The 23,883-nt window shown below is 46.5% G+C and overlaps 1 protein-coding gene across 1 annotated transcript in view; it reads right to left on the bottom strand.

Annotated features, from left to right (window-relative positions):
* Positions 1-23,883, bottom strand: part of HEY2 (hes related family bHLH transcription factor with YRPW motif 2) — a 61,799-nt gene that overhangs the window by 22,188 nt on the left and 15,728 nt on the right. Inside the window, exon 4 of the mRNA XM_073575757.1 lies at positions 1,421-1,502. Coding sequence (XP_073431858.1) covers positions 1,421-1,502 — 82 coding nt within the window. The remainder of the gene's footprint in view (positions 1-1,420; positions 1,503-23,883) is intronic.

Here is a 23,883-nt window from a genome sequence, read left to right as displayed (position 1 = left end):
TTACATTGCAGCAATTTTTCCATACTTACCTAAAAATTTTGCATCTTACCATATGTATTACTAAGTCTCACAAAATTATGTCCACAATTCATTTAAAATAAACTGACCAATTATGTTAACCCTTTCCCAACATAGGAAGTAATAGCACATCCTAGGTCAGGTCCCCATGAATGAAGTGAGCTCAGAAACTTATATCGGCAGATGCCTAGTGTGTTCCTCAGCCTGCACCCGCACTGCGTGTAAGAGCGGCGACATGAGATTGCTCTGGTCGAGTCACTGCTGTGTAAACATAAAAATGGCGCTGTCAAATAGGGCAGCAGCATTTAAATGATAGTTATTCTGGTAGCTGGTGGCCTACTGAAGACCCCATTACCACCATATTAGTCTTAGCAGGCAACCATGTTGCAACTAAAGTCTCTCTGTCTCTGTTATATGATTAGCTGGGTAAAATCCTTAGAATAGGAACATTTTACAAGCAAATTAGTTTACATGATAAAGAAATTTTAGAGGAGCCACATATGAATGGCACTTCAGTTTCAAACATGTGAAAGTTCATCATCACAATAAGGTTCTTCTAGTCCTCCCCTGACAGAAGTCCTGGTCTTCAGGTTAATCTTCCAATTCTGGAATCTTCAGACCACCCTATGTCTGTCTACAGCAAAAACCTATTCATGCTTACAAGGACACTAATGTAACTCTAGCAATGGGGATTTGTTATACCCGCATTATTATCAATCGTGTGGGCTCACAGTCCGTGGAGCAATAATAAAAGGAAGCACTTAGTAACCATTGCGGTAGCAAAAGAGTTAAAAAGAAGCAAAAACTGTGCAACCTCTCTCTAGAACATAAATGTCTAAAAAGTGACCGAGAAACCCTGTGCACATAGAAAAGCATCAGGAAGTGACTTTCTATGCCGTGATAATGACAGGAACAATTATTCTCTCCATTTCCTTCGTGGCCATTGTGCATCTGTACATACATCACTCTGTTCTTCTTTGTGCCCCTCAAAAATGTGTGGGCAATAAATGGAGCTCCCCTCCTGCACTTCCTCCTTCCAGGCAGACACCACGCCGTACAATTGTAGGCCTCCGGGGCTCCTGTTTATTTTTTCCAATGTTTGTGTGTTTGTTTTGTCTCTGTGCACAGATTTTCGCCGGCTTTGCAAAACCCCAAACAAATCTGCGGCTGGACTGTCTGTGAATGAAGCTTTTACTCCCACAGTGTTATGAAAGCAAACACAAGCCCAGGGTCAAGTGCTTCTTTTGTCCCTGTAGTTCTTTCCCACGAGTTCAATCCTACCATTAGCAATGATTTCTACTCCTTTTATCTGGATCGGCCTACCAGCATTTGTCAAAAGGTTGTTTGCTTACACTGCAAAGCTCATTCTTACGGTGTAAAGTACAGACAGTAAAAGCCTTACCTTTACCTCCAGTGGCTTGCAGCATCTTCAAATGGTCTACTGTCATCTGGAGAATTTCAGCTTTTTCCAACTTTGCAGATCCCTGAAAGAGCACATATCCATTAATGGAGATTCTAAGATATAAGTTGTCATTTATAATAAGAGACTTTACACTTCTGGTTTCAATATCTTGACAAAAAACAACACCCACTTCTAGGTTCTTTCCAATATAGACAGAAGAAGTTTGCCATTAATAAGTTTTTGACTGTCCATTGTCATTAAAAGGTTTAAAAAAATAAAAACTATCTAACCACAGGAATAATTTTAAAACATATTTAGCAATACTCTCCAGTTCTAACCCACATGGATCTGGCACCACTACAGCTAACCACAGACCTCAGTGTTCAGGTGACTGAAGAACTGGGTGTCATCACTTTGGGTACAGCTATAGAAGTGGCTGGATTGATGGGGTATGAGCTTGTGAGCGTGGCTCAGTTTATTACTTTAAAAGCATCCCTGCTTTTGGCAGTAATTTTCAACATGTAAGGCCGGTTTCACATTAGCGCTTTTTAAGCGCACGCACGGCCGGGGGTAGCTCCGCCCCCGAGCCGGCTCTCTGCCCGGCGTGCCCGCCCCTTGCTTGTAGCGCCGCCTACTAGCGGACAGCGGCGCCTGCGATCGGCGCACCCTATCTTTAGCATAGGGTGCACAGATCGTGCGCAGGCCGTGCGCTAGTTGCGCTTTGACCTGCGCTGCGCACTTTTGACGGTGCGCCGTGCGCGCCAAAATCCGAAAAGTTTGATTTTGGCGCGCACGGCGCACCGTCAAAAGTGCGCAGCGCAGGTCAAAGCGCAACTAGCGCACGGCCTGCGCACGATCTGCGCACCCTATGCTAAAGATAGGGTGCGCCGATCGCAGGCGCCGCTGTCCGCTAGTAGGCGGCGCTACAAGCAAGGGGCGGGCACGCCGGGCAGAGAGCCGGCTCGGGGGCGGAGCTATCCCCGGCCGTGCGTGCGCTTAAAAAGCGCTAATGTGAAACCGGCCTAAGACAACGCCTTTAATTTTCAGAGGAGAAGCTGTAGTAAAATATCAGAAATAGGTTGTGATTTAGCCAGCAGTCTCATGTATGTTGCAATGATGTTACAAATGTTGCATTGACATGAAGAACACGCAGGGCTGCCACTAGGAATTTTGAGGCCCCATACTGGCAAAATTTTCGGGGCCCCCTTGAGAGTCCGCCCTGGCTTCACCCCAGTCCCGCCTCCACCCCTCGAACCGTCCACAGTCTCACCACCCTCTCTTGGAAAAACTCCACTTCTGCACCATCCTTAACAATCACACATTGACAGTTACTACCATCAGATTGCATACATAACCAGCAGCTTTTGTTTTGGCCAAAAAAAATTTTAATCCGCCACTATGACAAGGTAGACTCTTTTGGCCAGGCTCTACTCTGCTGTAACTTACTAACCATTTGTTAAAACATCCAATACAATTTAGGTATATTTTTATTTATTTTTCAATTTTTAAAATGACCAATAATACCACAAACAAGGAACAAATATCACCACACCATGACCAGACCACATATTACCACCATATAGTGATCACATAATACCACATACAAGTAGCAAAAACAGCCACACCATGACCAGACCACATATTACCACCATATAGTGATCACATAATACCACATACAAGTAACAAAAGCTGCCACACCATGACCAGACCACATATTACCACCACATGGTGACCGAAAAATACAACATACAAGGAACAAATACAATCACACCATGTCTAGACCACATATTACCACCACATAGTGACCAATAATAGCACATACAAGGAACAAATACCACCACACCATGACCAGATCACATATTACCACAGCATAGTGACCGAATACTACAATACTAATCATTAATAAAAAAACACAATACTAATATCACCATAAGTGCCATTATACACAGGAGATCTGTACTTCGTATAGTGTCTGTGTACAGCCGACACTGTACAAGTGATACAGTGATCACCAGTGACATTATATACAGGAGCTCTGTATATAGTGTATAGTGTACAAGCAATACAGTGATCGCCGGTGACATTATACATCTGAGCTCTGTATATAGTGTTAGTGAACAGGTAATACAGTGATTGTCGGTGACATTTTACATAAGAGCGCTGTATATAGTGTCAATGTACAGTTAATGCAGTGATCACGAATGATATTATACACAAGAGCTCTGCATATAGTGTCAGTGTATAGGTAATACAGTGATCACCAGTGATATACACAGGAGCTCTGTATATAATATACAGTGTATAGTGTCAGTGTACAGGTAACACACTGACACACCGGTGACATCCCTAGTTGAAGTCCTTCATCTTCGCTTTTCATCTTCATCCAGTGCACACCGCCATTACTTCTTCCAGCCAGGACTCGTCTCTGCAGAAAATAACACGGTTATCTAGAGCACATTCCCCAATTTTTCCCCAACCCAACACTACGCCAGATGGAGAAAAAAGCAACCGTGTCGCCCTGCACAGTAACAGGACATCTCCTTCCCGACACTGAAAACAGTATCCTCAAAAATAATATCCTTTAATTAGCTCCTACAGTAATAATTCTGGACCCCACGTGTCCTCCCATTCGCCTCATGTCTCTCCAAACTTCTCCCATGTCTCTCCATATTGCCCCATAGTCATCCATAATAGTATACTGTACTCCATAGTCATATATAGCAGTATAATGCACCCCCATAGTAATATAATGTACGCCATAGTCATATATACAGTAGTAAAATGCACCCACATAGTAGTATAATGCACCCTATAGTCAGGGCCGCCATCAGGGCTTGACAGCCCTTACTGCTGTATGGGGCCCAGTGAACAGCAGTACAAAAGGGGGCCCGCAGATCAGGGGCCCCGCTCCTGTGCTGCCAGTCATCGGGCCCCAAGTGCTCTGCGTCATAGGGGCGCCGGGTGGGCCCCAAGTGTGCGCTGCGGTCGGGCCCCAAGTGTGCGCTACGGCCGGGCCTGCAGCACACACACATCAGCAGAGCCGCCACTGCGCCCGACATCCGAAAGATAGAGAAGTGCTGAAGGATCTGTGGTGACGTCATCATTATCACAGGCCTTCAGCATTGATCAGCTCCGCCCCCCCTGATCACATGACGATGACGTCACCACACGTCCTTTCAGCTCTCACAGCAGCAGCTCCATCTTCAGAGCAGGAGCGAGGTCAGGTAAGAAGAAAGTTTTTATTTTTGAAAGGGGCAGTATGTATCCCTGGCAGAATGGAGACACGGGGGCAGGACTGGAGACACACAGGGGCAAATATGGAGACAGAGGGCAGGATTGGAGACACACAGGGGCAAATATGGAGACAGGGCAGGATTGGAGACACACAGGGGCAAATATGGAGACAGGGGCAGGATTGGAGACACACAGGGGCAAATATGGAGACGCGGCAGGATTGGAGACACACAGGGGCAAATATGTAGACAGGGGGCAGGATTGGAGACACACAGGGGCAAATTTGGAGACAGGGTGCAGGATTGGAGACACACAGGGGCAAATACGGAGACAGGGCGCAGGATTGGAGACAAACGGGCAAATATGGAAACGGGGCAGGATTGGAGACACACAGGGGAAAATATGGAGACAGGGCGCAGGATTGGAGACACACAGGGCCAAGTATGTAGACACGGGGCAAAATGCAAGACATGGGGGCAAAATGCAAGACATGGGGGCAAAATGCAAGACATGGGGTAGAATGCAAGACATGGGGGCAGAATGCAAGACATGGGGGCAGAATGCGAGACATGGAGGCAGAATGCAGACATGGGGGCAGAATGCAGACATGGGGGCAGAATGCAGACATGGGGGCAGAATGCAGACATGGGGGCAGAATGTGGGGGCAGAATGTGAGACATGGGGGCAGAATGCAGACATGGGGGCAGAATGCGAGACATGGGGCAGAATGCAGACATGGGGCAGAATACGAGACATGGGGCAGAATACGAGACATGGGGCAGAATACGAGACATGGGGCAGAATGCGAGACATGGGGCAGAATGCGAGACATGGGGCAGAATGCAAGACATGGGGCAGAATGCAAGACATGGGGGCAGAATGCAAGACATGGGGGCAGAATGCAAGACATGGGGGCAGAATGCAAGACATGGGGGCAGAATGCAAGACATGGGGGCAGAATGCAAGACATGGGGGCAGAATGCAGACATGGGGGCAGAATGCGAGACATGGGGGCAGAATGCGAGACATGGGGGCAGAATGTGAGACATGGAGCAGAATGCAGACATGGGGGCAGAATGCGAGACATGGAGGCAGAATGCGAGACATGGAGGCAGAATGCAGACATGGGGCAGAATGCGAGACATGGGGCAGAATGCGAGACATGGGGGCAGAATGCGAGACATGGGGGGCAGAATGCAGACATGGGGGCAGAATGTGAGACATGGGGGCAGAATGCAGACATGGGGGCAGAATGCGAGACATGGGGCAGAATGCAGACATGGGGGCAGAATGCAGACATGGGGGCAGAATGCAATACATGGAGGCAGAATGCAATACATGGGGGCAGAATGCAAGACATGGGGGCAGAATGCAAGACATGGGGGCAGAATGCAAGACATGGGGGCAGAATGCAAGACATGGGGGCAGAATGCAGACATGGGGCAGAATGCAGACATGAGGGCAGAATGCAGACATGAGGGCAGAATGCAAGACATGGAGGCAGAATGCAAGACATGGAGGCAGAATGCAAGACATGGGGGCAGAATGTGACAGTGAGACACAGGAGGGGGGCAGAATGTGAGACATGGGGCAGAATGCAAGACATGGGGGCAGAATGTGACAGTGAGACACAGGAGGGGGAAGAATGTGAGACATGGGGCAGAATGTGACAGTGAGACACAGGAGGGGGCAGAATGTGACAGTGAGACACAGGAGGGGGCGGAATGTGAGACATGGGGGCAGAATGTGAGACATGGGGCAGAATGTGACAGTGAGACACAGGAGGGGGCAGAATGTGAGACATGGGGGCAGAATGTGACAGTGAGACACAGGAGGAGGCAGAATATGACAGTGAGACACAGGAGTGGGCAGAATGTGACAGTGAGACACAGGAGGGAGCAGAATGCGAGACACGGGGCAGAATGACCATGGGGCAGAATGTGAGACACGGGGTCAGAATGGACATGGGGGCATAATGTGACAGTAAGACACAAGACGGGGCATAATGTGACAGTAAGACACAAGAGGGGGCAGAATGTGACAGTGAGACACAGGAGGGTGCAGAATGTGACAGTGAGACACAGGGGACAGAATGTGACAGTGAAACACAGGAGGGGACAGAATGTGAGGCACGGGGGCAGAATGTGACAGTGAGACACAGGAGGGGGCAGAATGTGACAGTGAGACACAGGAGGGGGCAGAATGAGAAACACGGGGCAGGATGGGAGACACATGGTGCAGGATCATGGGGCAGGATGGATACGATGTAGACAGATGGGGCAGGATCTGGAGATCATATGGGGGCAGAATGGATACTCATGAGGGCAGGATGAGAGAAAATATGGCTGGAGCCAGGATGTTACCATATGGGCTAATTAAGGGATATTATTACTGCAGTGATGTATTTATTTTATTTTTTTGAGGATACTGTTTTAAATGGGGGGAGGTTCTGTTACTGTGCAGAGTGACACTATGTCACCTTTTTTTCTTCATCTGGTGTAGTGTAGAAGTTGGGAAAAAATTAAGTAATGTGTTCTGCAAGTGGAGCTCTAGATAACTGTGTTATTTCCTGCAGAGACGAGCTCTGGCTGGAAGACGTGATGGCGATCTGTGCTGGATCAAAGATGAAAAGCAAAGATGAAGGACTTTACCTAGAGACGTCACTGGTGAGTCAGTGTGTTACCTGTACAATGACACTATATACAGAGTGCCTTTGTACAATGTCACCAGTTATCACTGTATTACCTGTACACTGGCACTATATACAGAGGTCCTGTGCATAATGTCACCAGTGATCACTGTATTACCTGTACACTGACACTATATACAGAGTTCCTGTGTATAATGTCACTGGTGATCACTGTATTATCTGTACACAGACATTACTTACTAAGTACAGATCTCCTGTGTTTAATGGCACTTATGGTAATAGTAATATGTTTTTTTTATTAATGATCAGTATTGTAGTATCCAGTCACCATGTGCTGGTAATATGTTGTCTGGTCATGGTGTGGTGGTATTTGTCCCTTGTATGTGCTATTATTCTGTCACTGGTGGTAATATGTGGTCTGGACATGGTATGGCTGTATTTGTTCCTTGTATGTGGTATTATTGGTCACCATGTGGTGGTAATATGGTGTCTGGGCATGGTATGGTGGTATTTCTCCCTTTGGATGTGATATTATTGGTCATTTTAAAAATTGAAACATAAATAAAAAATATACCTAAATTGTATTGGATATTTTAACAAATGTTTAATAGGTTAGAGTAGAGTAGGGCCCAGCCAAAAGAGTCTACCTTGTGGTGGCAGATTTAAAAAATCTTTTGGCCATAACAAGAGCTGCTGGCCATGTGTGTGATCTGGAGATGGGAACTGTTAATGTGTGATTGGTGAGAAGTGGAGTTTTTCCAAGAGAGAGCGGTGGGGCTGTGGACAGTTCGAGGGGTGGAGGGCTGGGCTGGGGTGGAGCTTGGGCGGAGTCTCAAGGGGGTCCCGAAAATTTTGCCAGTATGGGGCCCCGAAATTCCTAGTGGCAGCCCTGCCTATAGTAATATAATGCACCCCCTTAGCAGTATAATGCACCCCCTTAACAGTATAAAACACACCCATAGTAGTATAATGCACCCTATAGTACTATAATGTAGCCTCATAGGAGTATAATGCAGCCCCATAGGAGTATAATGCAGCAGCCCCATAGGCGTATATTGCAGCAGCCCCATAGCAATATACTGCACCCATAGGAGTATAATGCACCCCATAGTATAAGGCAGCAGCCCCATAGCAGTATAACGAACCCAATAGTATAATGCACCCATAGTATAATGCAGCAGCCATATAGTATAATGCACCCATAGGAGTATAATGCACCCCATAGTATAAAGCAGCAGCCCTATAGTAGTATAATGCATCCCATAGTATAATGCAGCAACCCCATGGTATAATACACCCCACAAAATAATGCACCCCCTTACCGGTATAATATGCCCCATACTGCGGCTTTATAAAAAAAAAAAGTTTTTCTTTACCTGGCCAAGCTCCAGCGATGTCCTCACCTACGATTCGGCTGAGGCGTACAGCGTCATTCCAGCGTATGACAGTGACATCATACGTCGGAGACATGCTCGCTGATGTCAGCTGTCGGCCTGTTACTGGCTGACTGCTGTTAACTGTTGCCATGTGGGAAGAATCTCCTGCACAGCAACAGATTTTAACTGATCGTGTGTCAGAGGACTATTATTATTATTATAGAGGACTCGTTGTCAGTTAGGCTACTTTCAGACTTCAGATTTTTAAATCCGGCGGGCTGCGGCGAAAAGTTGTCAAACCTGATCCGGTAGAAGCCATAGCCCGCCGGATCATCTGTTGAGGCCGGAGACGGTGCAGGAGAGGGAGAGGGCGAGAGAGACTTCGGGCATGCGCAGTGGAAAAAAGCGGTCCGGCGCTGTCAAAAAACGTTGCAGGGAACGTTTTTTGCAGACGCCGGACAGGCATTTTTTGCCGTTTCCGGCAAAAGCCAGACACACCGCATGGCCATCAGGCGCAATGCGGCGATAATGCTAGTCTATGGGGGAAAAGCCGGATCTGGTGGCAACCGGCGCCGGATCCGGCTTTTACATTTTTCGCCGCATCGCGCCTGATGCTTCCAAACTGAAGTCTGAAAGTAGCCTTACTGAAGCGTCAGGATCCTGCCGCTGCGGGCCCAGTGAGCAGAACAGAGGGGATCCGCTGTGGGGCCCCCCCTGCTCATCGGGCCCCATACGCCAATAAGGGCAGTGATGCCCTGAGAACACGTATGTTATATACAAGCACAAAGTACCTCCTATGTGAGACAATAAACAAAGCATAATGATTACATTGACCTTATAAATATTCTACAAATCAGGATCAAGAAAAAGGATCTCACTTCATGGAGAATATCATGTATATAGGATGATTCATGATCTCACAGAAAACATGAGAACAGAAGAGAGGACAGAAATAATCCTCGCCACATGCTCAAGATTTGCTCATGCAACCAACAGTTTTATTCCTTGACTCTTTAACTTGTCTTGCATGAGTGTGCATGTTTCTCTAAAGGAATAGAGGGTAAAAGCTGCTGAGACTCCTAGGGTGGCAGGGTGGCAGCCATCTATGTCTTTTGAAGGATCAAAAATCTTGAAATCCAATATGCCTGATCCTTCTTTCTTTCGACATTTGTCTTTGTGGGAAAGTCAAGATCTCCATACACATAAGATAGTTGGATGACTGGAGGATCTGATGTGTGGCACTAATTAATAATGGCTTCATCAGGCGCCTCTTAAGTTACTACTCCTCTTTTGAAGAGATAGCCATATGACAAGGAAGTGGTGACTCTAAGTTCATTAAACCCATTTTTCAGAAATGGTCTACTCATTGTACAATCTGGTGAGTTTCCCTTTGTCAAACTGCATAAAGTAAAACAAGGTGAAAGAACGCACTCTAGAGAGCAGACATGCAAATGGAGACAGTCATTTCTATGTATAACAGAAGCACGGGATAAATATGTAGTTCTAGTGAAGCCAATGTTGTATACACAAAACTAACCACATCAAGCAATAGCCTGGACTGCATGTTTCCCACGGGGCTTAGGGGAGGGCTCCATGACTCAGGAAGGATGCTAGGCTTTGTTTGATGTATAAGGGGTTAATTTTTGTGGAGTGATTTGTATGAGTAAACTTATTGGAGGGGAATGAGGAGTAAGGAGGTTTAAGAGTCTTTTTGGATTAGTTAGGGGGAGGGACTGAGAGGGGTATATTAATTAGGGTCACAAAAGGGGCAGGCATTCTACACCTGGACACCGGATTTCTATCCTCATCTGGATGACGAACATACATCATGGACTTACATCTGTGAAGTTAGAGGCCTTGCTTCAAGAGATGAGGTTTTTGGTAGAACAGAGGGGCCAACAGTGGTTCCAGAGTCAGATGAAGCAGTGGACTACAACTGGAGGAGATAGCGAGGTGACTGAAGAACCAGTACCTCAGAGGAGCTCGAGGAGGTCCCATCCTCCAGATAGACTCAGCCCCAATGTGACTCCTCGTTCAAGATGCAGGATCCAGAGCTCCAGCACAGACCCTTCAAAGTTGCCAGCGGTGCCTCTGCCTTCACTGCTCTACAAGGATTCTGCAGCGCCGGCCTGGTATCAGAGAAGAGGTGAGTGACGTGACTGTCCTTTCCTCCTCATCCGTGCTGCGGAGTGGGATCAACGTGATGATGCAGTTGTCAAGTGAGCTGGCCACGAACCCGAAAGTGCGGCCTGCACAACTGCGCATAGCCCAGTGGCAGGAGATGCCTGGAGTAGATATGGATGCAGTGCAACAGACCATGACATAGCAAAAGAAGGGCCAGGAGGCCATGAGCCAGTGGTGCTGTCGGTGCTAGGGAGCAGTTCTACAGGGACAAGGAGCAGTAGGGTGGTTCCAGGATTGCTATCGGCAGGCATGCAGCTGAAGTCCATGCTCCTTTATCCAGACAGTGAGCAACTCACACGAACATGAAAAGATCGGGCTGTGGGTTGACTACAAGTTCTCCTGGTGATGTCCCTGGGCTTGAGTCTGCATCAGAAGAAGAGGGCCAGATGTTATTGGATAGTGAGGACAGGGGCAGTGATTGACACAGAGGACAAGTGACAGCTATTTCGGAGGTCACTCCTAGTCAGCCTTGTAAGACATAAGGTTCATGTGCACCTCATGAATGTTGAGGTTGTCTGTGCAAGGGTACATGCTGGTGGTTTTGGTGTGATGGTTTCAAGTTTGGTTGATGGTAGTAGGGTGAGGACATGGCTGCAGAATTTTTTTGGGATTTATTATCTCCCGTGGCTGGTGCAGGTCCTAGAGGTGTTTGGCAAGGTAGAGTTCCTGAATGGCCATCTCAGCGGAACCGCTTTCAAGTGTTAATCTTACTTCAGAGGCTCCCATCACTCCTATGTCTAATTCGAGCAGCACGGTAGATTATTATTATTATGCATTTGTATAGCGCCATTTATTCCATGGCGCTTTACATGTGAAAAGGGGAAATATAGACAAGTATAATAAACATGTGTAAGACAAGGGACACACAAGTACATAAGGAGAGGGGTCCCTGCCCGCGAGGGCTCACAGTCTACAGGGATGGATGAGGATACAGTAGGAGAGGGTACAGCAGGTCGTGCGGTGGTTCAGTAGACCGAGGATCATTGCAGGCTGTAGGCTTGTTGGAACAGGTGGGTCTTCAGGTTCTTCTTGAAGGTTTCCGATGATGGTGAGAGTCTGATGTGTTGCAGCAGAGAGTTCCAGAGTATGGGGGAAACACGGGAGAAGTCTTGTATGCGGTTGTGGGAAGAAGAGATAAGAGGGGAGTAGAGAAGGAGATCTTGAGATGATCGAAGGTTGCGTGCGGGTAGGTACCTAGAGACCAAGTCACAGATGTATGGAGGAGACAGGTTGTGGATGGCTTTGTATGTCATGGTTAGGGTTTTGAATTGGAGCCTCTGGGCAATAGGAAGCCAGTGAAGGGCCTGGCATAGGGGGGAGGCTGGGGAAGAGCGGGGAGGCTGGTGGATTAGTCGGGCAGTAGAGTGTAGGATGGACTGGAGCGGTGCCAGAGTGATAGAGGGGAGGCCAGAGAGTAGGAGGTTGCAGTAGTCGAGGCGGGAGATGATAAGAGTGTTTAGAGAGATTGGATTTGTTTGGATGACAGAGCTAGGGGAGAAGTCTATGTCTGTTTTGACAGTCCAATGGGGGTTCATTTGAAGCAGGAAGTGAGAGAGAAAATCTGGAAGGACCAATACGTTGAGATTTTTTCTCTATTATTGGATAAATTCAATCTTGTTAGGGTTTAGTTGGATGAGAGCAAGAAAGACGAGGAGCGGAGACATTATCGCCTCATTCTTCGAACCACCTACAACTTGTTGCAAGCGTTTAGCATCTTGGCTAGTGTGATGAGCGAGAAGGCGCCTGATAACTGTTCGGTTCTGTTTTTCTATTTAGACTTGATCGGGGAGGCTTACCACACTTAAGGCAGTACAGCTTGGCTGCATTATGATGAACAGTTTAGGCAGAGGAAAGCAGTTAGACCAAACTTATGCTGGGACCACAAGGATATTAGCTTATGGTTGTGCCTAATGGTAGCCCTAAAATCGTCATTTCCCGGGAGTTCTGTAGGAGGCGCCAGTACTGCATAATTTTCTTCCGGTACAAGAAAAGGTGTGGGTTCAATGAAAAGTAGTGCTGCTTTAGATTATCATGCAAGTTTAAGCATGAATTCTCCAGATGTGGAGGACCCCATAGCCATACCCAATATTTAAGAAAGAAAGGGCAAAGCCAGCAAAAAGGAAAAACTTTGGTGAGAGTAGATCAGATGCTATATTTTTTAAGTAGGTATCCTGATAGGGAGACAACCTGCTTGTTGCTTGAGGGTATCAGTTTTGGCTTTAAGATCCCATCTTTGGTTGAATCATGTACTACGGTCAGACCGTATGCATAAGTTATTGTTAGGGACAAGTTGCAGAAAGAAGTTGCGCTCGTCAGTATGGTTGGACCTTTAATTTCCCCGTCGAGGTCCACTCTGCGGGTTTATCCCTTGGGAGTGGTTCCTAAAAAGGAGCCTAATAAGTTTAGGCTAATATAACATTTCTTTTTATTTTTCAAAAGAAATTATATGAAATTATAGTGCATACAAAAGAAAAATGTACATGGTCGATATGACCCAGTCGAAGCATTTCGACTGCACTAAGCAGTCATCTTACTTTGATAAAGTGGCATCTTGTACCCGCGAAACGCACGTCAAGGTCCTGCCACCCAGTCCTGGGACACCCTTTAAACATCTGGTAAGCTCTGCCCCTTGGTATTACCCTATACTGTGTTTCTGGCTGTTGCATGTTCTCCTAAAACCTTGGGATGGTTCTTATCTGATTCTTATTTGGTTCACGGTTTTTTATGCCTTTCTATTTAGCACATATACAGTATAATACCTGATTTTTCCACCCTTAATGGGTGACCCTGGAATATCTGTGTTGTGAACTTTCTGCTTTTATATGATATCTAATAAAATTTATACTTGATTTTACTTTATTCGACCTGTCACTCCTTATTTTCCTCTTGGTCCTATGACTTTTGGAGGTGGTGTTGGTTTCTATAGGGTGGCACACTATTAGTGTCACCACCCTGGCATTTAGTATGCAGCTGGGATTTTTGCTATTACTTGGAAGAGGTATGTGGCAGCTTGGTGTTAGTGGCAGGAGCTTATGAACGCACTAGGGGTGAAAGTTTGAGAGGTTGACAGGATTTATAAGTTATGTTATATGATTTGGAAAACACTTGAAGAGGGTTTGTTCTTCGCTGTTGTTTCCAGCAGTATAGTGGGATTGGATTTTTCGAAAAGTTTGTTATAAAAGATTTTTTGGTTCGTCAAGCACTGAAAGCGTTTCAGGAGAGTCAGGTGGTGAAGAATTGGCGTCGTCCAGTAGATTCCCGATTTTGAGTACATTATTAAGTTGCCTTAAAGGGGTGTGTAAATTGGAAGATAAGTGTCTTTGTTTGGGGCAGCGTTTGTGTTGGCTTTTTTTGGAGCTTTTCGGGTGGGTGAACTTGTAAGTACGAATGTGAAGTTTCATGGTGATTTATTATTCAAGGATGTAGACTGTGAGGCATATGTGGTAAGTAGAGTTGAGCGAAACGGGTCGAAAAAATTCAAAAGTCGCCGACTTTCGCCAAAGTCGCGTTTCATGAAACGAAACCCGACCTTAGCGTGAGGTCGGCCACGAGGTCGGCGACCATCGCGCCAAAGTCGCGTTTCAAAAGATGCTTTTGCGCCCTTTTTGAGCCAATCAGGAAGAACGGACAATGTGGGCAACGTGATGACATAGGCAGTGATCACCACCATCTTGGAGAAGGGCAGGGCATGCAAGTGATTGACTTGCTTTGTGTGGCGTCACAGGGGGTACAAAAGGGCGGGGACGCCGACCGCCATGTTATTCATGCTGATCTCAGAATAGGGAGAGCTGCTGCAGCTGCTGATTCTGTAGGGAGAGCGTTAGGAAGGCAAAAAGAAAAAAAAAACTGCTTCTGCTGCTAGCGCTTTTCACTGTAGTTACTGTGCAGTGAAAGGTGAAGATTTTTGCTTTTGTGCAGCAGCACTGGTGGTGATTAGCCTGCCTTTAAAGGCTAGCTGCATTGCTGTGTTCACACTGGTGTTCAAACTGCTTTTTTAAAAGCAATCCAAATTGTATTGTTTTGTCCTGGTGAGTTAGTGAGGGTTCATTTTTTCACACACCGTACAGCGGTGTACGCTCCTCACACAGTACCGTCAGTGGCGTAGCAACTGTTTGTGGCGCCCGGGGCGGTCGAAAAATTTGCCGCCCCTTTGGTCGATGATAATCCGGAAGCATCAGGAGAGCCCACACTACACTCAAAGATCTAATTTTTAGTCTGCTACTAACTCTGCTGTTATTATTTCAACATTTCTAGACTTTCATCTTCTTGCAGTTCTCTCTCTCTATATATATGTATGTATTAGCTTGATGATGCTGGATGAAGACCTAATGGCTTTTTTTAATAATAATTTTTAATAATGTGACAGAAAAAAACAGAAAATATATGGGGAGGAGATGTACGAGGACACGTATATGGGGGGATGTACGAGGACACGTATAGGGGGAGATGTACGAGGACACGTATATATGGATATGGGGGATGTACGAGGACACGTATATATGGGGGGGATGTACGAGGACACGTATAGGGGGATGTACGAGGACACGTATATATGGGGGGATGTACGAGAACACTTATATGGGGGATGATTATTGTATTAGGACACCTGTGGTGTGATGTCTATGTGGCATGTGACAGCTGTCTGTGGCTTCTCCCGTACAGATGTTGGTGGTGCATTCTCCGGTAATGGCCGCGGTGCACCCAGCAGCCTCTCCCACAAATCGCCCCCATACCATGCTCCCCAGTATCCCACCTCACCCCGTGCAGTACTGTCCTACCCTTTTCCTCTCGCTCCCAGCCGGGGCAGCAGCACCGCCATATTCTTTCCTCCTCCCGGGAGCATCAATAGGGCGGAGCCTCTGCAGCTGCTACGGTGCCAGGACGGGACAGAAAACCTAGGAAAGCAGAGCTGCTGCTGTGCTGACACATGCGCAGAGTGTACACACACAGGCGTATACACACACACAGACACACACACACAGGCATACACACACACATAGGTGTATATACACACACACACACACACACACACACACACAGGTGTATACACACACACACGTGTATACACACACACACACACACACACACAGACACACACACAGGCATACACAAACACAGGCATACACACACTCATAGGTGTATATACACACACAGGTGTATACACACACACAGGCATACACAAACACAGGCATACACACACATATGTGTATATACACAGACACACACACAGGCGTACACACACACAGGTGTATACACACACACACAGACACACACACACAGGCATACACACACACATAGGTGTATATACACAGACACACACACACAGGCGTACACACACACAGGTGTATACACACACACACACAGACACAGACACACACACAGGCGTACACACACACATAGGTGTATATACACACACACACACAGACACACACACACACAGGTGTATACACACACACAGACACACACACACAGGCATACACAAACACAGGTGTACACACACATAGGTGGATACACACACAGGCGTACACACACACAGGTGTATACATACACACACATAGGTGGATACACACACACAGGTGTACACACACACACATAGGTGTACATACACACATATAGGTGGATACACAAACAGGTGTACACACACACACATAGGTGTACATACACACACATAGGTGGATACACACAAACAGGTGTACACACACACACATAGGTGTACATACACACACATAGGTGGATACACACACGGGCGTACACACACACACACACACACACACAGGTGTATACACACACACAGGCATACACAAACACAGGCATACACACACATAGGTGTATATACACAGACACACACACAGGCGTACACACACACAGACACACACACACACAGGCATACACAAATACAGGTGTACACACACATAGGTGGATACACACACACAGGTGTACACACACACACACACACAGACACACACACACAGGTGTACACACACATAGGTGGATACACACACAGGTGTATACATACACACACAGACGTATACACACACACACACACACACACACACACACAGGTGTACATACACACACACACACACACACACACACACAGGTGTACATACACACACACACACACACACACAGGTGTACATACACACACACACACACACACACAGGTGTACATACACACACACACACACACACACACAGGTGTACATACACACACACACACACACACACACAGGTGTACATACACACACACACACACACACACACACACAGGTGTACATACACACACACACACACACACACACAGGTGTACATACACACACACACACACACACACACAGGTGTACATACACACACACACACACACACACAGGTGTACATACACACACACACACAGGTGTACATACACACACAGACATACACACACACACAGGTGTACATACACACACAGACATACACACACACAGGTGTACACACACACACACACAGGTGTACATACACACACACACACACAGGTGTACGTACACACACACACACACAGGTGTACGTACACACACACAGGTGTACATACACACACACACAGGTGTACATACACACACACACACACACATAAGTGTACATACACACACACACAGTGTGGCTGCATGCACAGATCCTTTCGCTGCTGGTGAGACACAGGCAGCGGTGTTGGTGGCACATAACTGCACACAATGGAGGCAGACACACACCCAGCACAGCCTGTGATGAGGATGACAGCTGCCTGCACACAGGGCCGCCGGGGGCAGCCGCAGACCACCTTACCCCAGCCCCGCACTCACCAGCTCACTGCTTGGCTCTTCCTAACATGGCTCCTTGTGTACATCACATTCCTGGCAGTCGCGACCATCCCACCATGACAGTCCTCCAGTGCAGCGGGGCTGACGTCAGCACTGCCTCTGCCCAGCGCAGCGCTGCTCACTGAGGGTCCAGGCGGAGAGGAGGGAGAAGCTGCTAGGTAGCAGGGGTACAGAGACTCCCGATAGGCGGAGGAGAAGGATGGAGGAAGGGTGGGAAGAGGCTGCATTACATTACCCCCTCACTGCACAGCCCCGCAGGCCGAAATGTACAGTCAGTGAGTCCAGGCTCCGCGCTTCTCCCACAGAGGAGAGGAATTGCTTCTGCTGCCGCGCCGCCCCCACACACGTGCCGCCTGGGGCGGACCGCCCCCCCCGCGCTACGCCACTGAGTACCGTGTAACGGCTGTTATCACGGCCAAATTGAAGTTATCTACGTGTGTGACTCTGTAAGGAAAAGTGGAGGAGTTTGTCTGTTCTTACAGACCTACACCTTATAGTTTTGCCCGTTTTTCAAACAGTTTAGTATATTTGCTGTTTTATTACATTCAAAACTAGAGAGAGACAGCGTGTGTCAGTCCGTATACAAAAACACGGAGCTTGACAATTTTACATACACCGTACAGCGGTGTACGTGCACGCTCCTCTCTCAGTACCGTGTAACGGCTGTTATCACGGCCAAATTGAAGCTAAGTGTGTGACTCTAAGGAAAAGCCGAGGAGTTTGTCCGTTCTTACAGACCTACACTCTAGCGAGATTCCAATTCTGCCCAATTCTATATACACCTTGAAGTTTGTCATACACTAGGCAATTTCTGCCTGTCACATTGCGGTGTAATATAAACAGGGCTTGACAGAATCCAACTGTGTACTGAAGTCTAGAGAGATTCCAATTCTCCACAGTCCTCTATACACATTTCTTACACCATCCAGAATCTGCCTGTCACATTGTGGTGTAATATAAACAGGGCCTGACAGAATCCAACTGTGTCCTGAAGTCTAGAGAGATTCCAATTCTCCACAGTCCTCTATACACCTTTCTTACACCATCCAGAATCTGCCTGTCACATTGTGGTGTAATATAAACAGGGCCTGACAGAATCCAACTGTGTCCTGAAGTCTAGAGAGATTCCAATTCTCCACAGTCCTATATACACGTTGTACCTTGTTTTACAGTACCATATAGTTGGTGGTTTTTTGGGTACATTTTCCCCAAAAATGAGGAAGTGTGATGGAAGAGTCCGTGGAAGTGGGTGGGGGTTGGCAACTGGTAATGATGGTGTTGGATCTGCTGGTAGTGGCAAAAGCAAAATAGCACCTAATGCAGGAGGTGTTGAGCCTGTGTCATCATCTGGCTCCACAAGGCCTCGAAGGCTCCCTTTTCTGGGAGTAGGTAAACCGCTTTTAAAGCCGGAGCTTCAAGAACAAGTTTTGGCTTACATTGCTGACTCAGCCTCCAGCTCTATCGCCTCCTCTTCTGAAGTTTTAAAAAATAAAAGCACTGAGTCGTCATTGGAGGCTCATGGTCATGAACCACACCTTTCCTTGTGTCTTTCACCCCAACCAAAATTGGAGGATGCTGCAGGCCACACTACAGATTACTCCATGGAGCTGTTTTCACATACCATGCCTGGGTTATCAAGTCAAATCGTGAATTACCCAGGCCAAGATGAAACTGACATGGAGTGCACTGATGCACAGCCACTGATAGATGATTCTGCTGGTACATTCACTCAGAGCACTACATTGTCCTCGCACTCTACACAGCCAGAATCTGACCCTGATGAAACTCAGGTTACCCTTCCCATATACTGTACCACCTTACACGGTGACAAAAAGGAAGGTGCAGATGAAAGTGCAGGTTCGGCCCACCCTCCGTCAGACACACCGCCGTACTATGAGGGGCCCTGTGCCAGTGCCGTCGCCAACAAGTGGGCCCCCCTGCTTGCTTAGGATCACAGCACTTGCAAAGTTGAAATACTTACCTCTCCCTGCTCCACTGCCATGACGTCTTCCGCGTTTCCTGATATTCTGATCAGAGAGCGCAATGACATCACGTCTGTACGCCCAGACTAGTACAGGGATTCCCTAGCGAGGAGACTTATTTGAGGAGACTTATTTAATTGTTTTCAATGTTGGGACAGCAATTTTTGGGGAGCACTATACTCTGGAGAATGATATATGGGGCCCCCCATACAATGGAGCATTCCAAAGGTGGACATCAGACACTGGAGCAGCATTTACAGGGCCCATTATACACTAGAGTATTCGAAATGGGGCCCATTATATATGGAGCATTATTTGGGCCCATAAGACAGTGCAGCTTCATCCATGGGGACCAACATATACTGTAGCATTATGTGGAGCTCATCATATACTGTTTCAAACATTATATGGGAACAATGATTCTGTATGGAGAAATATATGGGCCTCAATACTCTGTATAGCGCACTATGCGGTGGCCATAATACTGTATGGAGTAAAATACTGTCTGTTTTTGGAGCTATTGGAGAATTTAGAATGGATATCAGTTATGAGATGTAAAAAGTGAAGTATTTTTCATTGTACTATACTGCTATTTCTCTGCCGTATCGGAGCATCATGAGTTGTGCTATGTGTTAAAGGGGCGCTCTTTGGCCCAGGGCACATGAAAACCTGGAGCCAGCCCTACCACCCCACAAATTTAGCCAAATAACCCCCATTTTTCAGTGCGTAACTAGTATTATAAAGTAAATTAAGGTTGAAATGCTTCAGTAATAACAATTGATGTTTTTGTCATTCAAAAGGGCACTGTAGGTGTGTTTCCTGTCCTCCACTCCCTGCTGACTTTGCTTCCCCATTGACTTGCATTGGGTTTCGTGTTTCAGTCGGCCTTCGACTTTTCATGATAATCGGCCGATTTCGTTCGACCCGACTTTTGCGAAAGTCGGGTTTCGTGAAACCCGACTCGACCTGAAAAAAGGCAAAGTCGCTCATCTCTAGTGCTAAGGTGTCATTTAAGGTGTTCAAAGATGGATCTTTTTGGCAAGGGTTGTGTTGTTGAGCTTTGGGGAGTGCAAGGAATGGAAGAGTGTCCAGTTAGATGTGTCTCATCATTTTTGGAAGTAAGAGGTTCTGGTCCTGGTTCTTTGTTAATGCATCAGAATGGGTGTGCACTGTCGGTTTATCAGTTTGTGAGTATATTTCGCTGTTGCTTGAATCGGTGTGGTTTAAATGGTGCATACTTTGGGTACCATTCTTTTCGGATCGGGGCTGTTACAGAAGCGGTATTTTGAGGATTGGGTGTGCATGCTGTGCGCAAGATTGGCCGCTGGGAATCTACTAAATATCGTTCCCATGTTAGGCCTCACTTGTGAGTTGTGATATTCATGGATGATATCTGTCAGTTGAACGTATACTCTTCACCATTTTCATTGATTCATGTAGTTACACACCCTCCCCTGCTATTTTTATTTCTCTATTTCAGGACCCCTCTTTTCAGTTAGGACATTCTTATGTTGACTGGTGTGCCTTTCAGGCCGACATGAGGCCAGCAGGACGAAAATTGGGTGTTGCCAGAGAGGTTGTGTTGATTCATTGGATCAGTGTTAGGGGTATGCTCTGGAGCAGGGCACTGCTTGGATTTTAATTTTATATTGTGTTAAACAGACCACTTGATATTCTTGTGCTGCATGTGGGTGGGAATGTTTGGGTTCTAGGGCTTGGAGGGATTTGATCCGTGATATTAAGTGTAATTGCCTTAGTCTCTTGATATCCCATCTGGGCTGGGTGCTCATTTGGTCTGACATTTTAAAGCACCTCACATGGAAACATACTTGGTTGTTGGAAAGGATTAATAAGGCAAACATTAAAGTTAATCAGGAGCTGTCACATTTTGTTGTGAGGTGTGGTGGGGTTGTGGTATAGCACAGTGAATTGGAAGTCCCTTCTCGGGAGTTTTTTTTAGGTCATATGGAGTTCATATGAACTCAGTCGGCATATATATAGGGCTTTGGCACCAATGGAAGGCATTGGGAAGTCTTTAGATCTGTGGCGGGACTTGCACGCATAAGGGATCATGCCTGCTCGCTGCGGGGGAAAAGGAGGGCGGTCTTGGAAGGTGATGGATTGCACAGAAGGATGGGGGAGAACCCAGTACAGGGAGGGGTGACCCCCATGTGGTACAATGTCATTGTTAAAGTTATAAGTGGATTCCTACTGGGCTTAGGTCTTAGCTGGACATTTGGTGATGGCAACATGCAGCTGGATGCCCTCGAGCTGGTGTGGCGTGGCTGAGGACGTTGTGCAGGAGCTGTTGTTGCAATATGGAAAATTGGAACTTTTATTCCACCCTTCCTTTTTAGGTTGTTTTACTATTTATTATTGGGTTTTTGGAGCTATTTATTGTTGTTATTATAATAAATGAGGCTGCTGTGGCCCTTTTACTAGAGTTGAGCGAATTTCTTCGGATGTGGTTCCGAATACGATCAGCAGCGATTATTGTTTTTGCAATATTCGTCGAACATAGCCGAACTTCATTAGAGTCAATGGGAGTAGAAATTACCGAATATGTTCGGAACCGATCATCAAACATACATTGGGCACAAATAGGGTACCAATATGGCACGAATATAGCAAATTCAGATTCGGCGACCGAATCTGAACAAATTTGCTCAACTCTGCTTTTTACAGTACATCCAACGTCATGAAGTGGTGTTTTATTTTAGGTAAGAGGTTGGGAAAGGGTTAATTGCGAAGCCTTATCTTTAAGGTTGGGCCATTTTGTCTTACAATTCCAGAGTCAAGTGATCATTCCATAAGATTCTCCAAACTTCAACTAACTCTTACAAGCGGACAGTTTTGTGCATCATATATTACATTTCCATGCATCATATTTTCAGAAAAAGTTTTCAATAATTGTAACAGGGAATTGTGTAATAGATAGCTAAAGCTTATATAAGTGTATTCCTTGTGGTACCTTGCCACTGTGATACACTGCATCTGAAGTGTTAAGAACCCCCTCTACAGGACTTGCATTACTAGCAAAAAGTGGTTAAGTTGTCTGTTAAAGGATCAAGGAAAAGACACGGAATGGAAGACATGTACAGTTGCATGTAAAAGTTGGACACAACTGGTAAAAATTACTGCTTTTGTGAACAATTAAAGGGAATCTGTCACCCCTTTTTTTGAATATGAGCTGCCAGCACCGACATCAGGGGCTTATCTACAGCATTCTGTAATGCTGTAGATAAGCCCCCGATGTAACCTGAAAGATAAGAAAAGAGTTAGATTATACTCACCCCGCCGTTCGGTCCGGTCCGATGGGTGTTGCCGTCCGGTCCGGCGCCTAACATCATACAATGCTGCCCTCTTCTTTCCTTCCTGTCATGGCTCCTGCGCATGCGCACTGCTCTGCCCTGTTGAGGGCAGAGCAGAGTCCTGCAGTGCGCAGGCGCCAGGAGAGGTCCGGCGCCTGCGCACTGCAGTATTCTGCTCTGCCCTCAACAGGACAGAGCAGTGCGCCTGTGCCGGAGTCACGACAGGAAGGAAAGAAGAGGACGGCATCATATGAAGATGGGAGGCGCAGGACCGCAACACCCATCGGACCAAGACCGGCCCACCCCCCGGTGAGTATAATCTAACTCCTTTTTCTTATCTTTCAGTTTACATCGGGGGCTTATCATCAGCATTACAGAATGCTGTAGATAAGCCCCTGATGTCGGTGCCTGCAGCTCATATTCGAAAAAAGGGGTGACAGACTCCCTTTAAGCAAGGTGAAGATGAAATAATCTCTAAAGGGTCTAAAGTTAAAAATGACACTTTTTTTATATTACAGGCAAAAAAAAATTAATCTTTTACATTTTACAAATTACAACAATGAAAATGGGCTGATACAAAAGTTTGGGCACCCTGCATAGTTAGTACCAGTAGCACCCCTTTTGAAAGTATCACAGCTTGTAAATTGTTTTTGTAGCCAGCCAAGGGTCTTTCAAGTCTTATTTGAGGGATTTTCATCCATTCTTCCTTAATAAATTCTTCCAGTTCTGTGAGATTCCTGAGTCATCTTGCATGCACTGCTATTTTGAGGTCCAGCCACAGATTTTAAATGATGATTAGATCAGGTGACTGTGAGAACCATTGTACAACCTTTTGACGTGTGTTATCCACTTGCAGAAGCCATCTTCTTCTCAACTTCAGCTTTTTTACAGAT

The sequence above is a fragment of the Dendrobates tinctorius genome, unplaced genomic scaffold, assembly GCF_039654945.1.
Source record: "Dendrobates tinctorius isolate UK_male_01 unplaced genomic scaffold, ASM3965494v1 ptg000046l, whole genome shotgun sequence".
Classification (NCBI taxonomy): Eukaryota; Metazoa; Chordata; class Amphibia; order Anura; family Dendrobatidae; genus Dendrobates; species Dendrobates tinctorius.
The sequence above is the reverse complement of the archived record's forward strand: the minus strand, read 5'-3'. Positions and strand labels throughout refer to the sequence as shown.